Genomic DNA, 25,588 nt, shown 5'->3' with positions numbered 1-25,588 from the left:
ATGTCCAAATACGTTCATTTGGGGGAGTGGATTGGGGAGTCTTGAGCGTTCTATGTATTTTGGATTTCCAATGATTACCTGTCCACTAATTTACTTGTCTTATCAACTCATTTTGTATTGTATCTTATCAGTCCTTGCTAGCGCTTTACCGTGTCAATTTATTTTATGTTGCTGACCCACGTCATCTAGTTCCATGGATGCTTAAGTGATATGTGTGCCGACATTACATCATACATGGAGTGATGGAGTAATTCCTTTCTGGTAGTTTTTACAGATTGTCCGTTATTTAGTATGGCAAAACAAGGCAAAAGACGAATGAAATAAAATGTTCGACATTTCCGTAATTATGCACCAGTTGTTAATACAGCTGTTCCATGACATACCCAGAACCTCTCACATTAGCTCTTCAGAATCCTCTTTACCCTTGTGGACCAAAAGCATAAATGGTCTTTTTATACAGTTGTTACACATTGTATTTTCAGAATATCAGAACCAAATATGCCATACGGAAAAACCTTGATGGTCCAAACATAAACTTGGGAATGCTTTTAATATTATGTTACTCACCCTTTGCTACAGGATTTCAGATACTGAAGAATTTGTTGAAAAAGTTAACTGAGACAATGACCTGGTCTCGATCCTCAGCAAATCCAGCCCCCGATGTACCACTTTGGGAGACCCCGACCCACAAAGCACTGCCCTTTCGCTAAGGATGAATAACGCTATTGATACACTAGCACCTGCACGATGAGAAAGAAGAAGGTATAAAGGGGCACCCTGGTTCAGTGATACCCTACGTAGCATGAAACAAATGCTACGCCAATGTGAGAAAGCCTGGCAAAAAGCTTATGATCCCTACGCTCGACTAGAATACCATGCAAAGTTTGCAATTTACAAAAAAGCAATTCTAACAAGAAAAGCAGAATTTTATGAAGTCAAGATTGCGTCTGCTAGCAATACACAGACAGAGACCTTCAAGATCCTGAAAGAGTTAAGACAAGTGAAGGAACAGAATTCCAAGACTTCTTTACATCATAAGTGAAGGATCTTCTGTTATGTTATGTTATGTTATGTTAGGGGGGTTTTTTGTATAGCGCTCAGCTACTCCGAGGAGTGTCCCGGCGCTTTGTTTTTACCTACAGCGGACAGGGGGCAGGAAGGTGCAGGGTGGGTCTACTGAACAAACAGCCAGGATTTCAGGTCTTTCCTGAAAGCCAGCAAGTTGGTATTCCTGCGAAGGGTGACCGGCAGGGTGTTCCACAGCTGAGGTGCAAGACGCTGAAAAGCCCGGCCGCCAATCCGAGCTCTTCTTATAACTGGGACTGAGGCGAGAGCCAGCGACTCTGACCTCAAAGATCTGGCAGGCTGATAGAGAGCCAGCCGCTTTTGAATGTATTTGGCCCCGGTCGCATATAGAGCCTTGTGGGCCAGAGAGAGAGCCTTAAAGACTATCCGTTTCCGAATGGGCAGCCCGTGGAGAGTCTGCAGACCGTAGATGGCCCGCGCAGCCGCGTTCTGAACCACTTGCAGTTGTTGAAGAAGGTACTGAGGCAGACCGAAGTACAGGATGTTGGCATAATCAAGGCGCGACCCAATAAGGGCCTGCACAGTGATTTTCCTATGTGCTACCGAAAGCAAAGGGAGGAATTTGCGGAGCATCTTAAGGAGGCCAAAACACATTCCTACTAAACCAAGAACCTGGGGTTTCATCGACAAAACATTATCGATTTTTACTCCGAGGTTCTTGGCCATCGTGGAGGCAGCCGCTGGAGGAGACATATTCACAGGCCACTAGGCCTGCCAACTGGGGTCAAACCGGCAGCCGAAAAAGAGCACCTCAGATTTGTCCGGGTTACACTTGAGGCTGTTTTGCTGGAACCATTTAAAAACAGCCCCAAGGCAGCCTCTGATGCTCTCCCCGTCAAAATCAGACCCCTTCCCACAGGTGAAGAGGAGCTGGGTGTCGTCGGCATACGACACAATCTGGGCACCAAATGACTCCGCCAGTCAGCCGCGTAGCTAGGGGGGGGCGAGGGGGGCGGTCCGCCCCAGGCGGCACTCGTTAGTGGGCGGCAGCTGCCCGGCCCCGGCACTTGTGGTCCGTGGCGGCGGCCGTTATAATTTATTTGGGAACACTGACTCACTGACACTACTGCCAGTCAGTCAGTGTCTCCAAATACATTATAAAGGCCGCCGGAACGGGAGGACGGTTCTGTCACCCGTCCCTATGACTATCACAACCCGTGACAATAACGCCCACATTATGGACGACGGACCAGTTCCCCAGATACATTCCCCCCTCCCCAATACTTTGAGTCCTCGGGTGTTACCGGAACCGCGGCTGCTGGGTCTGGGCTGCAGGTCAGACATGCGGATTTTCACCCGTTATTTCCAGGCCCGCATAGTTATTGTCCAAACTTCTGATGCCCGATGACCCGGTCAACTCCTAATAAGCACATTAAAAAAGAAAATAGAAAAACCATACGTCTGACTACTTGTAGGACGGAAAACATCCGCAACAAACGTGCATTTTTTACACATTTTCAGATCGTATCACCAGCAAGGCCAGCGCACGCACCTACTTGTACAGGCTGCCTGCAGTGACGTGGTGTGGTGCTCAACATACCACGTTTGTGGGTCCCGTAATGTCCCAGGGCCCGGCCGTCAATCTTGTAGAACGTGAAAGCGCAACCAATTACGGCCCTGGGTTTAATGTTTGGCCAGCCCTCGCCCTGAAAAAAAATTCAGCAGTGACTCATCACGCAGCGAGCCACTTTCAAGGTGCCACTTTCAAGGCTGAACTCGGTGCGCTTTTCACTCGCTCCAGAAAGACTGCAGAAAGACTGCAGTTCAAAGGCATACAGAAAAAAATGGTGGGAGGTAGGAGTCCTGGGAATGGGTTGAAAATAGCCATATATGCAACCAGATGTGTTGCTGGAAAAACTGTGAAAAACTCTTTGTTAGGCGTGAGTGCCTAGACAGGATGCTATTGCAATGTAGGCGTGTTATATTATACAGTAACTGGATCAGGGCTTTAAACGTCAGGCCTGTGACATTCCCTGTGAATCTCTGGAGGTACATACACTATGACTTGTTTTCACTCGAGTCACATTTTACAGCACGCCTGTGTGCATAGGTTTTTTGTATAAATATATACATAGCTGCCAAGGTTTCAGATTGCTACATGTGACATTTGTATAATTTCAGTGTAATTATGAGCGACATTTCCACAACAATGAGTGACGCTTTCTCTTCAGCTAAATCATGCAATGAAGACGAGGGAAACGCAAATATCAGAAATTGGCTAATCAACCCGTAAAACTAGTTACCATTAGGAATATAAATGTTTTCTGTTTTCACTGATAGTTCTTTCAGGTTTATTTCGTTATACAGAAAAGGTTTATTCGGAGAGCAACGGAGTGTCTGTGTAAGGCAACACAGCAACCTAGAGCTTGAGCCCGTGAAGGAAATAAGAGCAGTTACTTATAGTGTCTGGTCCTGGAGTCTGGACCCCTATAGGTGTGACTGGACAGCAACAGCATCTGTTGTTGGGAAATAACGGCGCTGATATGGAGGCCCTGCAATACAGTGCCCAGCAACGAGTGCACCGTCATTTAGTGGGTAGGTGATGCTGCCGTGCGTGGTCCTGTGACACTTTCCTGTGCTTCTGAGAGATACTTCGAAGATTCATGCACAACTCTCTGGGCCAGGCTTTATTAGCGCTGGCGCATGCAAGAAAGGAAGTGGGGGTGCAATCAGCTGTGCAGAAGATCACTCTTCACATTCAAAATGAGTTTTGCGCTAGAAGTTAATAAAAGTGAAATCTCAATAGTTCATGAAAGTGGGCATAAAAGGCTGATAGTGCAAACCTGTAGGAAACCACACAAAGTCAGATCAGTGAGATGCAAAACAGCACGTCATAACTTAGTTTGATAGCACAGAATCAAATGAAAACAAATGCAAACAGTGGACAGTCAGGGGGTAGTTCCATGAGCGGCGTAGTGTTTGCCTACACCAAACAAAAGTATGTCTAAGCGCTAACAAACAGAGATCGGAAAGTGAGTTCAGTTGTGTTTACTCACTTTCATCCAGCAGACTCAGAATTTTGCCACTGCCGGGTCCTCGTTGCATTTGTTAACATTACAAAGCGGATCTGAATGAGATGAGGTGGTATTGGCCCACAGCAGCAAAAAGTAAACACCTCTGTGTTGACTAGTGTCATGGTACATTTGTAATTGAAAAAGGGTACATGCCTGCATGGAGTGCCCTCCATGCAGGAAGGCAAAATGGAGGGCACTCAAGCCGTATGGCGTACTCAAGCCGTGTGGCGTTTCCTGCTTGAATGTAGCTCTTTGTCCAGCGCTCCTCGCATACGTAGTCAGGGATTCAAAATTGGAGTCAAGACTTTACCGCACACAATCACAGGACTACGGATGCAAGGGGCGGCAATCTGAGGGATAGCCCCGGGCGCCACAAGCTCTAGCTACGCCCCTGCCGCCAGTGCCGCCAAAGGGGTCATGAAGATGTTGAAAAGAGTAGGGCTCAGAATGGAGCCCTGAGGGACTCCGACCTCCAATGGCGGCACCACGGCAGAACAAGGGGGGGCCAGACCGGTTGAAACCGGCCCGCTAGGAAGGATCTGAACCAGCTAAGCACCGTCCCCTGGAGACCGATCTCACTGAGTCTGATGAGGAGACCGTCATGGGGGACGGTATCAAAGGCCACTGACAGGTCGAGCATTACCAGCATGGCCTTGCCTCCTACATCCAATAACTCCTTGATTGCTTCCGTAACTTCCAGCAGCGCGGTTTTGGTGCTTAAGTGGGTACGGAAGCCGGATTGCGTGGAATGAAGCAGATTATGATTTTCAAGGAAATTGGAGAGGGATGTATGTACGTGTTTCTCCACGATTTTGGCAAAGGCTGGCAGGAGGGAGATAGGCCTATAATTAGCATAGACCTCTGCATCCAAGTTGGTTTCTTTTAGCAACGGTATGACCATAGCTTGCTTCCAGGCTAAGGGACCACTCCAGTGCTGAGAGAGAGATTCAATACAGGATTAATAAGGGGATTTATTACTTCAGCCATTCCAGCCAAAAATTTGGTTGGGCACGGATCCAGAGGGGATCCTGATTTTAATTTGGTTATCAGATCCAATGATGTTACTGCGGAAAGTGGTGGAAATTCCGAAAAAGTTGTTCTCACCACCAGATGTGGATCCTGACAGGACATAGGTGCCGGGGGGTGCCACTACCCCAGACAACAAAGAAGAGTCCTGAATGGTCTTCATTTTGCTAGTAAAAAAATTGGCAAGTGAAGAGACCTAGGATTCCGAGTGCGCACACAGTGGCGTACTCATTTTAGGGGAGGTAAATTCCCTCACAATGGTGAATATCTCCTTACTAGCATTGGAGGCCGCCTCGATTCTTTTTGAGAAATAGGCTTTCTTTTCAAGCAGAATATCGTGATGGTAGGATTTAATGGAAGCCCTATATGCCAACCTTGCCGTGATGTCAGGTATACAACCTTTAGCACGTATTTTTTACAACGCACTACCATTACAACGCAGGCATTACCACGCATACCATTACAACGCATTGCACTGGGGGGCGCTCTAGGATAGGGAATAAGTTTAATTTTCTATCCAACACCTTCCCTACTGTCCACGGGGACTGGAGTTGGAATAGAAAATTATACTTACCACTATCCAGCACCTCTAAGCGCTATGCGTTGTAACGGTATTCGTTGTAAATACCGTGTTGTAAAGGTATGCGTGGTAAAAGTATGCGTGGTAACGTCATACATCTGTGATGTCATAATGGCGACGCCAAGCCCTCTTCGCGATCTTACATTGCCGCCGTGTCAAGACCAAGGCTTCGGTGAACCAAGGAGCAGAGGCTCGACTGGCAGATTTGTGGTAGGAGATCACAGGGGCAAGTTCATCTAATCTTTCAGTAAACCATGTCTGCATGGAAGCAAGATCACTCTCTAAAATGCCTGATAGCAGGCACGGATGGCGTAGACCCGCCTGGGCCAACATCTCAGGAGTAACACGATGATAGGCCCGTGGGGCCTGACAAGGCCGAAAAGAGGTGTTACATAATGGTTTATTGGTACAAAGAATATGAAAATTAACTAAGAAATGATCCGACCACAGCACTGGAGTAGGGGAGGAAATATCAATGGGAATAGTGGAAAACACTTGGTCAAGGGTATGGCCTTTGTTGTGGGTGGGAACAGACAGGTAGGGGGAGAGACCTAGGGGAGAGGTGATATCACATATCTTAATAGTATCCGCATCAGTCCCCACGTCCATATGGATGTTAAAATCCCCCACCACCAAACAGTGCTCTGCCCTCAAGCAGAGTGTCGATGCCACCGCATACAGCTCTTCATAAAAAGAGCCGGTGGGTCCCGGTGGCCTATAAACTAATAGCCCTGTGCAAGATTGGTGAGATGACACAGATATGGAAAAAGCCAGGGATTCACAGCCTGCAATTTCATCGGTGGAGATGATGGAGCATGAGACACCCCTGTTCACCACAATCGCCACACCCCCACCCCTGCTCTTAACTCTGTCCTGCCTAAAAATAACATAATCTGGGGGGATTGCAGTAGCTATGTCCGGGTTCGAAGCCTCCCCCAGCCAGGTCTCTGTAAGAAATAGACAGAACGGCTCCTCAGTAACCAGGAGCTCATAAATGTCTGACGGAAATTCAGCTTACCCCCACGCTCCCCTGCCTTCCAGAACCTATACCCGAGCCCTCCTCTTTGACAAACCCCTCACCTCCTTCCCCACGCTCACGCATGACTCCCTGGCTACATTAATAGTGCGAGTGAAATCAGGGTCGCCTGCTGATACTTGCCCTCCAAGGATCTTTAGGATGGCTTTCCCCCGGATAAAAGCTGAGATCCTATCACTCCTTAACCTATCCCTGGAAGCAGGACAAGTTCCCAAGGACTTCAAGGGGGCACGTGTCATTCCACTCCTAAAACATTCTGGGGCCGACACAAAGAACTTGAAAAATTTCTGGCCAATCTCCCAACTCCCATTCCTATCAAAGGTATTGGAACAGCATGTAATACTCTCATTATCACCTCATCTGGAAGACAACCATCTCCTACAATCTAACCAGGCTGGATTTTGGGCCCACCATAGCACAGATTTGGTTATGCTCTCAGTAATAGACGGTCTAAGACTCAGGGCAGACAAAAAAAAACCATGCACTCTGATCCTGCTGGACTTATCCGCTGCATTCGACATGGTCAACCATGACCTACTCCTGTCGCAGATCTTAGATATAGGCATCCAGGGTACGGTGCTCGCATGGCTTACATCATTCCTGAAGGGCCGCTCCCAGAGAGTACAGCTGACTGACTTTGTGTCCAACTCTGGCACACTTCCCTGTGGGGTCGGCACTGTCTCCCCTCCGCCTATTTTCAACCCTTGATAGCCGCATTGAATCAGATGGAGTGCCAGATCTGACACTATGCATACGATACCCAAATTATCATTCAGATAGATGACTCTCCATCTGCCCATTCAAGAGTTCAAAACATCCTAAAATTCACAGTCAATTGGATGACTGCCAACTCCCTCAGAATCAATCCAGATAAGACAGAGGTGTTGGCCATCACTACTGACGCCAACCCCTGGAGCGATCTCTTCTGGCCACAAGAGCTAGGCAAATATCCAGAGTCTGCCTTGGCTGTAAAAAGCCTAGGTGTCAAAATCAATGCCAAGCTGTCCATGACCCAGCAGGTGTCGGCAACAGTGGACACATGCATAGTCTTGCTGAGACAGCTACGTAAACTCGCCCCCCTTCTCACTTTTGACACCCTCAGACTGGCGGTATCAGCCTTGATTATATCAAGATTAGATTATGGCAACTCCCTGTACATCGGCCTCCTGGGAAAGCTGCTGGCCAGATTACAGATAATAATGAATGATGCCGCCAGACTAATCTTTAGAGAGTGCAGACAAACTCATGCCACACCTCTTTTACGCCAGCTACATTGGCTTCCGATCAGGCAGAGGACAAAGTTCAAGGGCCTCTGCATTGCACATAAAGCCATCTATGGCCAAGCCCGAGTTATATTAACCCCTTCCGTGCGGCCGTGATTTTCCCCGTGTGCGGCCGCCGGCAGAACACGGGCGGGCCATGACGAACCCCAGCCGTCATCAGCACACGAGCACCGTAGTGCATGACGGCTGGGGTTCGTCACCAGCATGGAAGGGGTTAAAGACAGTCTAGTCAAATACAACCCAAGTAGAACGCTACGGTCATAAGAAGCCAGTCTGCTTGCCTGCCTTCGCTCTTGGCTGTCCTACATCGGAGGAAGAGCTTTCTCTACCTGCATCCCTCAAATCTGGAACAAGCTGCCAGAGAATGTACGTAAAGCACACTCTCTGCTCCCTTTCAGGAAGAAGCTCAAGACAGTACTCTTTCTAGAGGCATGGGGCACACTGTAAGTTTTCCATCTCCACCCGGGCTAAGGCAGCCCCCTCCCACAGCACTTAGTGACCTGACGGTGATAACGCGCTCCACAAATAACAATTACAAATTACAAATTACAACTGCGTTCACCGCAAAATGTCTTAAAAACTCTCCATAGATTATGAACTGCATGCATGATATAGCAAAGGAAAGCAACACAAAAATATTAAGCAATAAAGCTAGCAAAAGTTTACCTCATCTCCAATTGATATGTTTGCACACTTTCTTCCGTTTTCTCCAGTATCAATCACACCATTTTTACAAAAGGACTTGTAGTTTATGGTAACCCCCTCCGGAAGATTGCTGTTTTCTAAGATGACCTCTGAAGATAAAGACTAAACCATTTTGTTAATTAATTTCAAGCTGTCAAATCCAAGGGAAGAAAATATGTTGCAAATAATACGAAACACAGCTATAGCTTTTCACTGCATAACCATTTTTTTATTAGGTTGTTCAAGTTATTCATCAAGTTTGTAATTTCCAGGTTCAAAATGAGGTTAAAACTGGTTACTCATTCATAAATAGTAGCTCATGCCTTCGAATTCGCTCCGGATCAAATCAACTATTAATATTCAGTCCTGAAATATTAGGTCTCAGATAATGTACCAAAAAATCAACAATATTTTTTTACATATTCTAGAGCGGGTAAACAGTCAAAATATCGAGGAAAAAATATCGAATGGACATAATATCGAGTTTAAAATTAAGAATGGACAAAATATCAAATGGACAGAATATAGACATCAAAAATATTGTTTTTAAGGTAAGTAATGTAATATCGAATGTTAAAAATATAGAAAGTTAAAATATTGAAGTATATAATATAGGTTATTAAAAGTATCAACTTTTTAATAATATCGAACTTTTTATAGTGTTTTTTATGTTATTATATGTGTGAAAAGTGTGTATTTATGTTATAATTTATTTTAATTAATGAATTTTGTTTTTTTAATTTTTGCGTAATTTAATTCTGTAGCCGGTTGTGGGTTTATAGGGGAATAGGGTGGGAAGTAATTTAATTATAATTAATTAAATATGTAAATTCATTTATTGGTGTTCATTTTTAATTAATTGTTAATTAATTTATATTTAGTAATTAATTACATTTTAATTGGCAATTAATTTTAATTAATTGATTTATTTGCTAATTATGTTAATTTTACTAATTTATTTTCTGTAGCGGGTTGTGGGTTTATAGGGGAATAGGGTGGGAAGAAATGTATTTATAAGTAATTAAATAAATCAATTTATTTAATTGTTAATTATTTTTAATTGTTAATTAATTAATTGTTAATTTGTAATTATTTGTATTAATAGGTAACTAATTGTAATAATTTTAATTTGTAATTTTAATTGATTAATTATTATATTATATTAAATTGGTAATTAATTTTAATTATTTTTTATAGATATTAATTTATATTTTTTTAAATAATATGTGAAGTATTTACTTTCCCTACTGTTGCACTCTCTGGAGTGGGAATAGTAATTTTTACCCCTACGCTATCCAACGCTTTCCCTACTGTTGCACTCTTTGGAGTGGGAATATTAATTTTAACCCCTACGCTATCCAATGCTTTCCCTACTATTGCACTCTTTGGAGTGGGAATAGTAATTTTAACCCCTACGCTATCCAACGCTTTCCCTACTGTTGCACCCACTGGAGTGGGAATAGTAATTTTTACCTCTACACTATCCAATGCTTTCCCTACTGTTGCACTCACTGGAGTGGGAATAGTAATTTTTACCCCTACGCTATCCAACGCTTTCCCTAGTGTTGCACCCACTGGAGTGGGAATGGTCATTTTTACTCCGACGCTATCCAACGCTTTCCCTACTGTTGCACTCTTTGGAGTGGGAATAGTAATTTTAACCCCTACGCTATCCAACGCTTTCCCTACTGTTGCACTCTTTGGAGTGGGAATAGTAATTTTTACCCCTATGCTATCCAACGCTTTCCCTACTGTTGCACTCTTTGGAGTTGGAATAGTAATGTTTACCCCTACGCTATCCAACACTTTCCCTACAGTTGCACTCTTTGGAGTTGGAATAGTAATTTTTACCCCTACGCTATCCAACGCTTTCCCTACTGTTGCACCTACTGGAGTGGGAATAGTAATTTTTACCCCTACGCTATCCAATGCTTTCCCTACTGTTGCACCTACTGGAGTGGGAATAGTAATTTTTACCCCTACGCTATCCAACGCTTTCCCTACTGTTGCACTCACTGGAGTGGGAATATTAATTTTTACCCCTACGCTATCCAACGCTTTCCCTACTGTTGCACTCACTGGAGTGGGAATAGTAATTTTTACCCCTACGCTATCCAACACTTTCCCTACTGTTGTACTCACTGGAGTGGGAATAGTAATTTCTACCCCTACGCTATCCAACGCTTTCCCTACTGTTGCACTCTTTGGAGTGGGAATAGAATAGTAATTTTTACCCCTAAGCTATCCAACGCTTTCCCTACTGTTGAACTCTTTGGAGTCGGAATAGTAATTTTTACCGCTACGCTATCCAACGCTTTCCCTACTGTTGCACTCATTGGAGTGGGAATAGTAATTTTAATACTCTTGCTATGCTATGGTAATAATATTGACCAATGCATTGGTAAGCAGTTTAATCTTGTCCGTAAAAAACTTAGCAAGATCACAGGCCCACGACTCAGAGGGAGCGGTTTGAGAAAGATTAGATCTAGGGGCCGTAAACTCCCTCACAACAGTAAAGATCTCCTTGCATGAATTGGAGGCTGCCTCTATCCTCCTAGCCAGGTAATCCTTTATCTCGCGAAGAATGTCACGATGATAAGCTTTAATTGCGGTCCTGTATGCGAGTCTGGCCATCGGGTCATACTGAGAGCGCCAGGCCCTCTCAGCCAACTTACACTGGCGACGAGAGGCAGACAGCGCCTCCGTAAACCACGGAGCAGAAACCCGCTTTGATGTCCCCCGGAAAGCCAACACAGGGGCTAGATCATTCAGCCTCTCTGTCAGCCACAGCTGCAGAGAGTCCACATCCTGATCAAGGTCACCTGAGAGGGGACACGGATGGTCAAGAGAAGCCTGAGCTAGCATCTCAGGAGTCACACGATGGAGTTCACTAGAAACAGGTCCATGCTGTCTAGACGCATTGCTAGACAGTTTCTCCCTGCCTGGTACATAGAACCTGGCCAGCCTGTGGTCAGACCAGAGCACCAGAACGAGCTCTATGTCCTCTAGAGGGGCCGTGGAAAAAACCTGATACAGCGTGTGACCCTTGTTGTGTGTAGGGCCAGAGAGAAAATTGCAAAAAACACAGTTGATGGACAGAATGTAGATCAATGTCATACATTCACCCCAGTACAAGGATCTGGGCCTAAATCCATCGTTTTTTTGCACTCCATACCACCGTGGGTTAGACACTGGCTATATGCAAATCAGCTCTGACCCTGTGCCTCATGGGAACAGTCCAGTCCGAACTACCAAGCCATATCTTTCCCAGACCGGAGTCAAGCATCCAAGGACCGGTTTCTGGCTATCAGCCTTCTTCAGCCTGGATAGCTTGACTCCAGTGGTGTGGAGAGCCTGGGACTCACGTCTGAGTATACCCAGCACACTCGGGGTGAAAATTGCAAAAAACACAGTTGATGGACAGAATGTAGATCAATGTCATACATTCACTCCAGTACAAGGATCTGGGCCTAAATCCATCGTTTTTTTTGCACTCCACACCACCCTGGGTTAGACACTGGCTATATGCAAATCAGCTCTGACCCTGTGCCTCATGGGGACAGTCCAGTCCGAACTTCCAAGCCATATCTTTCCCAGACCGGAGTCAAGCATCCAAGGACCGGTTTCTGGCTATCAGCCTTCTTCAGCCTGGATAGCTTGACTCCAGTGGTGTGGAGAGCCTGGGACTCACGTCTGAGTATACCCAGCACACTCGGGGTGAAAATTGCAAAAAACACAGTTGATGGACAGAATGTAGATCAATGTCATACATTCACCCCAGTACAAGGATCTGGGCCTAAATCCATCGTTTTTTTGCACTCCACACCACCCTGGGTTAGACACTGGCTATATGCAAATCAGCTCTGACCCTGTGCCTCATGGGAACAGTCCAGTCCGAACTACCAAGCCATATCTTTCCCAGAGAGAAAAGGCACAAGACCGAGGGGAGCCGTAATATCGAGTAACTTGTTCATATCTGGATCCTCACCCTCGTCCATGTGGAAGTTGAAATCTCCCGCCAACACACAGTGCTCAGCCCTCAAAGCTAACCCTGCAATAGCTGCCTGAAGTTCATCAAAAAAGGATCCCGCCGGTCCAGGAGGTCTATAGACCAGCAGCCCTTTAAAAGCTTGATGGGGGGCCAAAGTAATGGAGAAGGCTAGGGACTCAGAACCTGTGATCGTGTCCAATGGGATGATAGAACAAGCAACACGCTTATTCACCACAAGAGCCACCCCTCCTCCCCTCCCCTTCACTCTATCCTGCCGAAAGATATTATATTCCGGTGGAATGGCCGTCATGATATCGGGATTGGACAATTCCCCCAACCATGTTTCTGTCAGCATCAGACATAATGGTTTTTCCGTAACAAGGAGATCGAAGATCTCCAGGGCAGAGATGTTTCGCACTAGCCTCTCCCCTCTGCAATGAAGCAGCAGGGGTATAACCGGGTGTCCATCCACAACCAGGACATTGCCTCTTACCCCTATAGCGACCAGGAAAAACAGTCCGACAGGCACAAGATACCTTCTGCAAGGAGCGAAGTTCCAGCGACGAATAAAACACCATCCTCCCACCAGCAACAGAGAGTGCTACAGAGCTGAGCCCAGCCGCCACTCCGCCACCTCCGGGACGCTGACGGGCGCAGACGGGCAGGACTCTGGCAAGACTCAGGCACAGTGAAGGCACGACCGCTGCGCGTTACCGCTGCGCGGTCGGGGGAGCTTTAAGTATTTCCAGTCCTTTCCTGGAGAAGCCACTTGCCATCAACAAAATACTCACATGTAAGACCGAATATGTGGTCTATGTTTTGTAATGTCCCTGTGGGCTCCAATATGTGGGCAGTACACGCTTGCCCGCCCACAAGCGTATATTACAACATCTCAGGGCAATATCCGGGAAGGATCTGACCTACCCAGTGGCCAGGCACTTCGAATCTGCGCACAATAGTGACCCCAGTAGTCTTCAATATTTTCTTGTCGATTCCATTCTACCTCTTAAGAGAGGTGGTAACAGGGATGCAAAGTTGCGCCTGTTAGAGACGAGATATATTTTAGAACTTAACAGTAAAAAACCTGGAGGTTTAAACGCCAGTGAGGATTTGTACACCTGCCTTTAATTTTCTTTAACCAGCTCCTGTAGTTTATAAGTCAAAAGATAAATATGAAAGAATGAGTTCCTCTGAAGGAAGTTTTTTCGTGATCCGATTCTGTAACCTGCTATAATCTGTAGAATGATTTTAATGTAAGCACTTGCACTTTCACTTAATATTCTTTAAACATCTGCAGTACCCCAAAGAGGGCATCATATAGGGGTTTCAATGAAATAGGATTTCAGTCTGTGTCTGATACCACCCACATGGGTTAAATGTTCACAACAGTGATTACTTTGATTGGTTCTTAATACGACTACAAATGTTATCATAAGGTTCCGTTATTTTATGTTATTGATATTGCTTTGTACATAGTGTAGATAGTCTACATGTAAATGTAATGTACATATATGAAATTTTTGAATGGTGTTGGGTTTTTAACTAAAATGTAAATATATGAATGTAGTCATATGTATTATAAATGTAATTAGAATTAACCCAGGAATCCATCAATGATTATTTATTAGTCGAACCTTATGGACACTATGCCCTTTACTGTCGTTTCAAACATGAAGTATTTTTTCACTGTTCATGCTTGCAATCAAATCAGCTGAACCCATTTTAATATTTGTACTATAAATGCCCTTGTTTGTGTCTATGACACGTCATGTGATCAAGCCTCGTTGGTGGAGGCGAAACGCGTCATGGTGGATTGCAGGCCGATAATTTGGCACAAATAAATCACTGAAAACTGCACATATTTGGTGGTTCCGCTCTTTTCGTTATTCGGCGCGAAGCGGCTGTGAATGGCGACTTTCTGGAGCTAATAGTACCTAGGAGCTTCCTGGTTACGAGCGGAACCCCTCTCCGATGTTTTGGGCGACAACACGGCAGGAAGCTGTGATTCCGTGAACCGGAATCGAAACCTGACCCCGGTAGGAGGAAGCCGTGGATGCCCCTGCGAGTGAGCACACGTCTGCCTGGAACTGAAGGAGCCAAGATCACCAAAGAAGGATTGAGGTGTGCGGCAGCCCATTCCGGGTAAGACAGCGAACGTATAACGCAGTGGAGAGTGTGCCTGGTGGGAGCGTAAAGAACTTTAAACCACGCAACCCGCCGGTGTTTTCAGTGAGCTGCATTATTAGCCATAGCTAGCAATGTTCGCCGCCGTGTTAAGATACAGGGAGCAGGCTGCAGAATCGGTCTTCGAAACCCCGGCTGGGGGAGACTCTGCCTCTATCACGCAACAACCCGATAAGGGAAACACGAGCCCGACAATTAGGGTTTTATTTCGTAAACTGGAAAAGCTCACCAAGAAGGAACAGGCAAAATGGTGGGAAAATAAATCCCTTTCACGGTATCTTGAAGTGGGACGGGTCCCGAGGGATCTCCGTATTACGCTGGCACCAAGCTACGACAGTCCGGACCCACTGATGCTGGAGGAGTGGGCTACGGCGAATTTGGAGTCTTCAGCAAAACTAATGAGGATTCTAGTGAAATATGCTGAGAGTGATAGGGTAAAATTGCAAACTGAAACTGAGATGTTGGAAGTGGAGCTGGCAAAAGTCGATATCGATGACAATATTGGGGGCGTGGCTTGGGCGCCGATGGCGATGGTCGCCTGAGAGCTCGGCTCCGGGACTGAGCCCGGAATTATCCTGTAAATCGGAGGCTGCGGGGCACCCCAGACCCCGCATTCCGCTGAGCGGACCGATGGAGACCTGCCGGGGCCCCTGGTGAGGCTTGGACGAGGGTTGATCCGGAGTAACACCGAAGTTTGCGGAGTTGCGGAGTGCGACCCAACATGGCGCCCGGACTTCTTTGTCCCCCTGGTCGGACCCACTGACTCGGAGGAGCGGCGCGAGCAGCGACCTGCGCCCGGCTTTGCCATCCCCGGCGGCTCTGTGTACATGATATCAATTGGATTGGACCTTTTCCAGCGAGCCTGCGCTCGGTTGAGTGACTGGGCGGCTGCCCACGTTATAGGGGACCCCGGGAGCAGACGCCCTGTGACCCAGACGGTGGCCCAACCTTCGACACCGCACCCAGCTACGTTCTCCTGACCAGTCCATTTCCATGGGAGGCACGACACTTTGGCGCCACAAATCGTCAGGTGGAGTTGGTGACCCTCACCCCGGGTCTCTAGCGGCTGAGCGGGCCTGCCCGACTAGGCGGCGATTATCTCCGCCCCCTCATCGGTGCCCTCGGACGCTGTGGCGGTGGCGTGAGCCGAAGCGGAGGAGTCTCCACGGGCCCGGGAGAAGGAGGTCTCCCATACACGATTTGAAGACCAGTAACCGGGAAGGTCGTGGTCGACATCTGCGCCCGGAGACGCCTACTCCGGGACCTTCACGGAGTGCCCCCGGTGACATGGGGAAACCTAGAGGAGCCAAGGGGACCACCCCGACAGCCTCAGACTCGGAAGCCCAGGATAAAGAGGAACGTGGGGACCCGAAAAGTTCTGATGGCGCACCGATGCAACAACAGTTTGACCGCATCCTGGAGGCGATAGCGACCACGAGATCGGCCCTCCAACAGGACATTGCCCAGGTGGCGACGAGCCTAGGCCTCCTCAGAGCGGACCATGGCAAACTTTCGGACCGGGTCAAGGAAGTGGAGAGCTCGGTGAAAACCTTGGAGCCGGCGCAGCGGACCTTGGCTGCAACGATGAAAGATGCCTTATCCCGAATTGCGTCCCTGGAGCAGAAGGCGGAGGATGCGGAAGGCCGCAACAGAAGGAACAACATCCGTGTAGTGGGCCTCCCGGAAAAGATCGATGAGGGCGACATGGTGACATACTTGGAGACCTGGCTCCGTGACACGGTGGCCCCGGAGGGGCTATCCTCCTTCTACACTCTGGAGCGTGCCCACCGAGTCCCGGCGCGGCCACCGCAACAGGGACGCGCCCCGAGACCGGTGGTGGCACGGTTATTGCACTTTCGGGACAGGGACTTAATCCTTAATGCCGCCAGACATAATGGTCCATTCAAAGTGGCGAACAGTCAGGTGAACATCTTCCCAGATTACACCTATGAGACTCAACGCAAGCGGTTCTCCTTTCTGGCGGTCAAGCGCGAGCTCAGGAGCGAGGGCATCCAGTACTCGCTCCTCTATCCTGCGAGGCTCCGCATCATTGTCGACAACAAAACTCAGTTCTTCGACACCCCGGAGGATGTTTGTGCCTGGCTGGAGCTTTACAGGGCAGGGAAAGATGGCTTCGGCTCCTCGTCCCAACAGGCAGATGAGCCGGAACAGAGACGGCGATCCAGGAGGATCAGGAATCGCCGCGGCCGTACAGGAGGGCCCTCAACTGCAGAGACATCATCGGAGCGGAGGGGAGTGTTGGAAGTATTGTCGGAGTTGTCTGGTGCACGGGACGAAGCCATTGTGGAGGAAGACAACCCGGGTGATGAGGAGGCGCCATCGGAATCGGAGGACTCAGTGACTGATAGTGCCCATACACCGGTGATCACACCGAAATCGGTGGAGGACCTTTTGGATGGTCAGGGGTAACGGGGTGTGCTGCCTTATTTTGGGTGGGGGCCCGGCAGGGGGGAGGCGGTTGCCGTCCACTGATGCTGACTAGGAGGGAGGGAGGGGTGGAGTGCCCCTGTTTCTGCCCCGAGAGGGTTTTGCTACTGTTTAGGGCTTGTTTTAGTCCTGGTGGCTCGAGCGTCGAGGGCCCACTGCCTCCGCCCGGCCCGCACCTGGCCCTTAAGGCCTTCCTACGGTGGCGACCGTAGGATTAGTAGGGGGTATTGGGTTGATGGAGGGCGAGGTTTGGATGGGATCTGGATGGTGTAGTTTGGGTCCTGTTCTGGGGTGGGTGGGTGGGAGTTCGGTTTGTTCTTGGGTTGTGGGGTTTTGGTTGGGGAAAATGGCCGCCATCAGTACTGGGATGTATGATGTCTTTTCTTTGTGGGGGCCCGGCCGGGGAAACTGGGCGAGAACAATATGGGACAATGGCTGATGTTGCTAACTTGAAATGTGTTACTTGGAACGTAAGGGGGCTTCACAGTATGTCCAGGCGCCACAAGGTCCACGCTTATTTAGTGCGTAGGGGAGTGCAAATGGCGCTGCTGCAGGAAACGCATCTGACCAAGGCGGAAGGGGCGGCGCTACAGCGTAGATGGCGGGGGCAGGTCTTTTCCACGTCGTACTCCGCGTATGCCAGAGGGGCGCTAATATGGATCAGAGCAGGGGTCCCCTTCCAAGTTACGAGAACTGTAATAGATCCGGAGGGGCGCTACGTGGCCATCTCGGGCACCCTGGGAGGGAGGGACCTGAACGTTTGCTGTGTGTACGCTCCTAATGTGGACCAAATTGCCTTCCTTTCCAGGTTATCGGGCTCGTTGGCCCACTTCTTCTCCGGACCCCTTCTGCTTGGGGGTGACTTCAACTCCGTGGTGGACGTGGATATTGACCGCTCCCATCCGCCACTTCCCGATTCTCCGGTTCGTCGCACGGCTAAGGGGCGTCAGGATTGGCAAACCCGATGGGGTTTGACGGACATCTGGAGGGCGCACCACCCTGCGTCTAGGGATTACTCATACTTCTCGAGCCTTCATGAGTTGCATGTCCGCTTGGATGGCTTTCTTGGATCGCCCGAACTGGTTTCGGCAGCGGTTCGATCTGAGTACTTGTCCAGAACCATTTCAGACCATAACCCACTCTTGCTGGACCTTCGCTGGTTCCCCGGGGCGCCGGCGGTGCCCACCTGGAAGCTGCGACCCGAGATTCTTGAGGACAGTGTTTTCAGAGCGGACCTGGGGGACAAGGTAGTGGAATATTTTGCGTCCAACGGTGGCACCGCGAGTACGCGAGCGTTAGAATGGGACGCTTTTAAGGTAGTGGTGAGGGGTTACTGTATTTCTAAGAAAGTGGGCATGAGGCGCGTTATCCTGGCTGACTTAGATGCAGCGGACCAGCAACTCCGCGAGCTTGAAATCCGCCGCCCTGGGCATCCGGAATTGCAGGTGCGAACGGCAGAGGCGAGGGAAAAGGTAGCGGCAGAGGTCGAACGGCTTCGCTGTTTTGATTATAAAGCCTACACGGTCCGATCCATCGCAGAGGGAGACAGATCGAGCGCGTTGCTGGCGTGGTTGGCCAACCCTACGCGCCAATCCCAATTGACGACAAGTATGCGTGAGGCGGACGACACCGAGGTGCACACCCAACCGGAGATTCTTAGCTGCTTCCGGCATTATTATGAACGCTTATACCGCAGTCGCTCCGCGCGAGACCCTGCCCGGCTCGATGATTATCTACGTCCGCTGGAGCTCCGCACAGTGGAGCAAGAAGTGGCGAAGGCCCTGGGGTCCGACATTGAACTGGGGGAGATCCGCGGGGCCATTAAACGGATGGCGAGAAACAAGACCCCGGGCCTGGATGGCCTACCCGTGGAGTTTTATGCAGCTTACGCTGATCTCCTAGCCCCTAGATTGTTGGTGGTCTACAGGGAGGCGAAGAGGCTGGGGCGACTCCCAAGCTCGATGTGTGAGGCGTTGGTGGTTCCTCTCCTCAAACCGGGTCGAGACTCGTCCGACCCAGGGTCTTACCGTCCCCTATCGATGTTGACGGTGGACTATAAAATACTGAGTAGCGTCTTGGCCTCGAGGCTGCTGGGACACATGAGTTCCCTAGTGCATGAGGACCAAGCTGGTTTCATCCCACGGCGAAACACGACTATGAATATTCGCAGGTTGTTCCGTTTGCTAGGGGAACCTTTTGTGGATGCTCCGTCCCCGGTCGTCTTGTCGGTGGACCTAGAGAAGGCTTTTGATAGCCTGGAGTGGGATTACCTCTGCACGGTGCTGCGGCGATTCGGCCTCGGGGAGGGCTTTGTTAGATGGACCGCGGTTCTTTATGCCTCTGCATCAGCCAGGGTCCGGGCGGGTCCACTGATCTCCTCACAGTATCCAGTAGAACGGGGCACGCGGCAAGGGTGTTCATTATCCCCACTTCTTTTTGCGCTAGCAGTGGAGCCACTCGCGCTGCACCTTCGTTCGGGGGCCTACTATACGGGCTTGTGGACGCCTGCAGGCCAGCATTTTGTTTCGCTGTATGCGGACGACCTGTTGCTCTTCCTAGAGGACCCGCTCAACGCTCTACGTGGAGCGGCGAAGGCGCTCACAGAGTTTGGGGAGGTTTCAGGCCTCCGAGTGAATTGGTCCAAGACCTGTCTCTTTCCGGTGCGCAAAGGCGCTCCCGCCCCTACCCTAGATAGGGAGATTAGATGGGAACCCGACTGCTTTAAGTATCTTGGGGTGTTCGTCTACCACGACCAACCCGACCTCCTGGATGGGAATATTGCCCGCAGCACTCGAGCACTTCGAGGCTGCATGGACTTTTGGGCCACGCTGCCGCTCTCGGTGGCGGGGCGGATCGCCCTGCTCAAAATGGTGGCGCTTCCCCGGCTCTTATACTACTTTCGGACCCTACCGATCTGGGTCCCACCGGCCACGTTTCGACTGTTACGCTCTATGGTGGTCGGATTCCTCTGGGGGTCGGGCCGCCGGCGGGTAGCCCTCAAAACCCTGATGAGGCCGAAAGACGAGGGGGGGCTCGCGGTGCCGGACTTTGAAAAGTATTATCTGGCGGCGCAGCTCCAGACCTTCACTCAGGAGATCGCCAGGGAATTCCGGGGCCCGGAGGACAGGAGGGGGACGGGCATGGCCAGGCATGTTCTCTCCTTTATAGCGCTGCGACAACGTTTGGCCCTGCGGGATTTGTCGATGGAGGAGCGGACTGTCCGCCTGTGTTGGAATCGGGCCCACGCCCGAGGCCAACTGAGAACACCGTATGCGCCTGAAATACCGTTGGGGATGCTGACGGCCCTCCCACACGGAGGGGATTGGTCACGGTTGGCGGCCTGGGAGGATGCCGGCTTACAGCTGGTTGGAGATCTGTACGAGGATGGAGCGCTCTTGTCCTTTCAGGATCTTATTGACCGCTTCGAGATCCCCAGGGGTGATTTTCTGCTGCACTCGGCCATTGTCCGAGCAATCCAGGCACACTGGAAGAGCGGGCGGGAGGAGCCCCCCTTATCTCAAGTGTGCCAGTATGTGATGATGTCTGCGGGCACGGTGAAGGCGGTCACTTGCCTTTACGGCAGGTTGATCAAAGAAGGGTTGGCTCCTCTTGCCACTCTGAGAATCCGCTGGGAGGAGGACATTGGTAAGGAGATCCCGGAGACGACCTGGGACCAATTGGTGAGACGAGCCTGGAAGGGCACACGCAACGCCCGTTTCCAGCTGGTCCACTATTACGTGCTCCACAGAGCGTACCTGACCCCAGTGAAAATTAGGCGATATTTTGCCACGAATTCGGCGGAATGCCCTAGGTGTCCAGCTCAGGAAGCGGACCTCCTTCATATGTTGTGGGCCTGTCCGGGATTGTCATCTTATTGGCAGGAAGTAGAGAAGACCCTGGAGGAGGTGACGGGGAGGTCCTTATCATTTGATGCGGCGGTAGGGCTCTTACACTGGTTCCCCCATACCCCCAGGAATAAAATTTCTAGTAAATTTATCGACCTAGGGCTTCTCCTTGCTAAACGAGAGGTGACCAGGAACTGGAAGGCACGAGTTGGTCCGACAGGCAGCAGATGGCACAGTGAGCTTTTGAAATGGGCGGCGGGGGAGAGCGCGCTGAGGTATCAACTAGCTTGGAGGCAGCGTAATGAAAAGGCGCAGGAGGCCGCGTTGGAGTGGGAAATGCTGGTGCAGGCCCTCAGGGATTATTGTGCCCCCAGCGACTCTGAAGGTGAAGAAGCAACTCGCCCCGAGTCCCGGTAAACGATTGCACTGTTAGTCCCATTGCTTTCCCCAGGGGTCCCATGGCAGATCCTGTAGCGGTAGCTCCCAGGCGCTGGTGGCGGGGTTGGGGGGGGAGGGGTTTCTTTTGGTTAAGAAGTAGTATTTTGAGGGTGGGGGGTTTCCTTTGGGTTTATAGCCTTGTTTGGAAAAGCAGATGACGGACAGTGGATCATCCGGACCAGCTCAAGCATCCTGCTGAGCCCCCATTGCATTTCGCCGCCCGACCCCAGGGTTGTGGGCCGGATGGCTGTGTACGAAACTTACGGGGGGGGCCAGAGGGTTTTACCGTGCTGATATTGCTTATGATACAATGCTGGTCGATATTGTAACGATTTACTGATTCCTGCAATAAAAATATATTTTAAAAAAAAAAATCGATGACAATATTAAAAAAATGATGGAGGACATGGAAATTCGACTGGTTACGGAGGAAGATATCATCAAGAAGCGAAAGGCTTTCAAATTTGAGCGAGACAGATTAGACTATTTGAACGGGCATATTTTCACCTTTGCACGCAGATATGATGGAATTAAGGCACGAATCGGTAAAATGGGGCAGAAGCCACGTGAAATGGCGTCTACATCGGCCTCCTCCACAGATTTGAGCTCAGCAGCAGAGAGTGAAACAGAGGGTGGTCCCTCAAAAGGACAAGGATTGGGGTTTACAAAACTTACCCCTGCACAGGAGGTGAGCTGTCTGTGCGAAAATCGTAGGGACACTCTGAGATGGAGCTCGCACCCAAAAGCCTCTCAAGGAAACAAAGGGCAAACCGCAAACGGCTTGAACGCCGGAAATGCCACAAAAGTAGGTGGGGAGAAAAAAAGTAATCGGGGCAGATGGAACAAAAAACGGGGACCGACGTTAGTGCCCCCTCAATAATTAACCTGACAGATGTTACACTAACCTCAAAGGAAATTGCCATCCTATCCCTTGGACTTTCATACTGCCCACCTAGGGATTTTAATTACGCAAACACGCGGATGGATGCCTTTAGATATGTCAGGAAACTAAAACTCAGTAAATTCCACCGCCTAAAACCTTACAAAAAGCCCAAAACGACGACAGTACAAAGCCCCTCTTTACTAACTGCGGGGGAGGGACCTGTATTTCAAGAAATTTGGACGCTACAACGTGAGAGTCTAAATACAGATTTGGGTGTTGACAATAATGTAACATGTGGTACTGGGATCAGTACTACACCATTCAAACCTAAGTCCACCTTCTTGCCAATATCAACCCATTACAACTTGCCTGTCTGCGCCTGGTATTGTTGCCTTTAACAAGAGCTATCGCGTTCTGAAGCTCCCACGCGCGCAGCGACTTAAATACTTAATTGCCAACATCTGAATAGTGCCTGTTGCAATTTTATTGTAATTTCCGCTTTCCGCTCTGTGCCACATAGCCTTTAAGTTACAGCGTGTATCTTTTCCTCCACATTAGCGCTTCGTAGCTGATTGGCGCTTCGAACCCTAGTAATTGAATTTATATTGGCGCTCTGTGTCAATTACGTGCACCTCATTGCTGCATTGTGCTTGAATGTTAGTCTCTGAGTGACGCTTTGGCAGAGGTATTGTGGTGGAATTGTGAGCCTTAGCTGCCTGCTGACTATCATTGTACTGTGCCCTCGCTGCTGCTTTTAGTTTCACTTTGCCCTCCATTTTGTGTTTGTCCTCTCCCCTGACCAGCCTCTCTGACCCCGCCTCCCAGCTGACCCTCCCACACACGTAGAACAGACTCTCCCCAGCCCGTACCTAGCTGTGACCGCCGGGATTCCTTCCTGAACGGTCGCTCCCCTCGATCTCCTGCCTGAATCTTTCCTGACATCACCTGCACCACAGCTGAAGCCCCGTGCACCCGAGCTTGCCTGTCTGCGCCTGGTATTGTTGCCTTTAACAAGAGCTATCGCGTTCTGAAGCTCCCACGCGCGCAGCGACTTAAATACTTAATTGCCAACATCTGAATAGTGCCTGTTGCAATTTTATTGTAATTTCCGCTTTCCGCTCTGTGCCACATAGCCTTTAAGTTACAGCGTGTATCTTTTCCTCCACATTAGCGCTTCGTAGCTGATTGTAAATGTAAATGTAAATGTGTTGTATTTGTATAGCGCGAACAGTCACCCGTAAGTATCCCGGCGCTTGTACTCCTACCACAAGGGAACCCCTCCTGGCTTTTCCTTGTGAGGTGTCCACTCCTGGGCATCCCATGGTGAAACCAGGCATCCCTTGTGTATCGGGGGCCGTTGTGGAGACTAAGCAAGCTATTGCCCAGAGTTGCAGCGTGGGGCCCATGCTTAGATTCGGCACTGAGGCGAGAATATCCAGTCAGAGGAATTTAAGCCCGATCCCGCCGAGGCGGGAATCGAACCCTGGTCCCTGGCCAGCACTCTGCATCAAGGTCTGCCACTCTAACCATTGAGCCACACTTCTCCACTTCGCTTCGCTTCGCTTCGCTTCGAACCCTAGTAATTGAATTTATATTGGCGCTCTGTGTCAATTACGTGCACCTCATTGCTGCATTGTGCTTGAATGTTAGTCTCTGAGTGACGCTTTGGCAGAGGTATTGTGGTGGAATTGTGAGCCTTAGCTGCCTGCTGACTATCATTGTACTGTGCCCTCGCTGCTGCTTTTAGTTTCACTTTGCCCTCCATTTTGTGTTTGTCCTCTCCCCTGACCAGCCTCTCTGACCCCGCCTCCCAGCTGACCCTCCCACGCTCCGCCCCCTCCAACAACCTTTTAAGCCGGATGGTCCCACGCGCAGCGTCCACGCGCTACGGACACGCCGAAGGTGCGCCAAAGGTAAGCCCGTCTACGCCCGTCCGCGCCTGGACCTCGCCCAGCGCCAGACCCCCTGGCCCCCGTCCCTCCCAGCCCCCCCGCATTTCCTACGATGCCGCCACCCTCCTAGCCCTTAACCCCGGTCGCGCACCCAACTGCGTCCAAGCCGCCCCTGGACAAACCCATGGACCTTTCTCCTGCTTCTCCTGCAAATTCAGCGGCACCGACAACATCTCCGCTACGACCACACCACAGATTCCCGACCCCAACCACCTACAATGCATCCTTCTCAACACCCGATCAGTCCACAGGCACACCATTGACCTATGGAATCTACTAGACACCATTTCTCCGGACATCGCCTTCCTTACGGAAACATGGATGAATGCTTCCTCCGCACCAGACATCACCATTGCCATCCCTGAAGACTATAAGATCACTCGCAAAGACCGTACCAGCCACACAGGAGGAGGAATCGCTATCGTCCATAAGAAATCAATCCGCATCTCAACCAGCTCTGACGACAACCTCGCCAACTCCGAACACCTTCACTTCCAGATCCACATCGACCCCAAAACCACACTCAGAGGCACCCTCCTCTACAGACCACCAGGACCCCGCACAAAATTCAGTGAAGACATCACGGACTTCATCACCCCACATGCGCTCCCCTCCAAAGACTACATCCTTCTGGGAGACCTCAACTTTCACCACGAAAAGATCAACGACCACAACACCGCCACCCTCGTGGACAACCTCGCCAACCTCGGACTTAAACAACTAGTCACTTCCCCCACCCACATCGCAGGTCACACACTCGACCCCATCTTCACATCCAGCAACCATGTCTCCTTCAGCCACACCACGGACCTCCTCTGGACTGACCACAGCTGCGTTCACTTCACCTACAACAAACCAAAACCCAGCATCCACCTCCAACCTACCCTACAAAGAAACTGGAACAAAATCACCACGGACCAAATCTCCGCATCGCTCCTTCAAAACACCCCAGCCCTCTCTTCTAACGCTAACGAAGCCGCCGCCAACCTCACCCTATGGTTATCCAACTCCGCTGACACCTTAGCACCACTGAAAAAACGTCAAAACAAACCTGGCAGCAAGAAGGCCTCATGGTTCAACGATGATCTCAAGAAGTCCAAGAAACTCTGCCGCTCCCTTGAAAAGGCCTGGAAAAAAG

The 25,588-nt window shown here is 49.7% G+C and overlaps 1 protein-coding gene across 4 annotated transcripts in view; it reads right to left on the bottom strand.

Moving 5' to 3' along the window:
* LOC147688704 (integrin beta-1-like) overlaps positions 1–25,588 on the bottom strand; it is a 337,537-nt gene that overhangs the window by 135,046 nt on the left and 176,903 nt on the right. For all 4 annotated transcript variants that reach the window (XM_086941546.1, XM_086941547.1, XM_086941545.1 and 1 more), the window contains exon 10: positions 8,692–8,832. In XM_086941546.1, coding sequence (XP_086797672.1) covers positions 8,692–8,832 — 141 coding nt within the window. The remainder of the gene's footprint in view (positions 1–8,691; positions 8,833–25,588) is intronic.

The sequence above is a fragment of the Lissotriton vulgaris genome, chromosome 10 (assembly GCF_964263255.1).
Source record: "Lissotriton vulgaris chromosome 10, aLisVul1.2, whole genome shotgun sequence".
In the NCBI taxonomy this organism is placed as follows: Eukaryota; Metazoa; Chordata; class Amphibia; order Caudata; family Salamandridae; genus Lissotriton; species Lissotriton vulgaris.
Note: the sequence above shows the minus strand (reverse complement) of the source record. Positions and strands in the feature narration are given on the sequence as shown.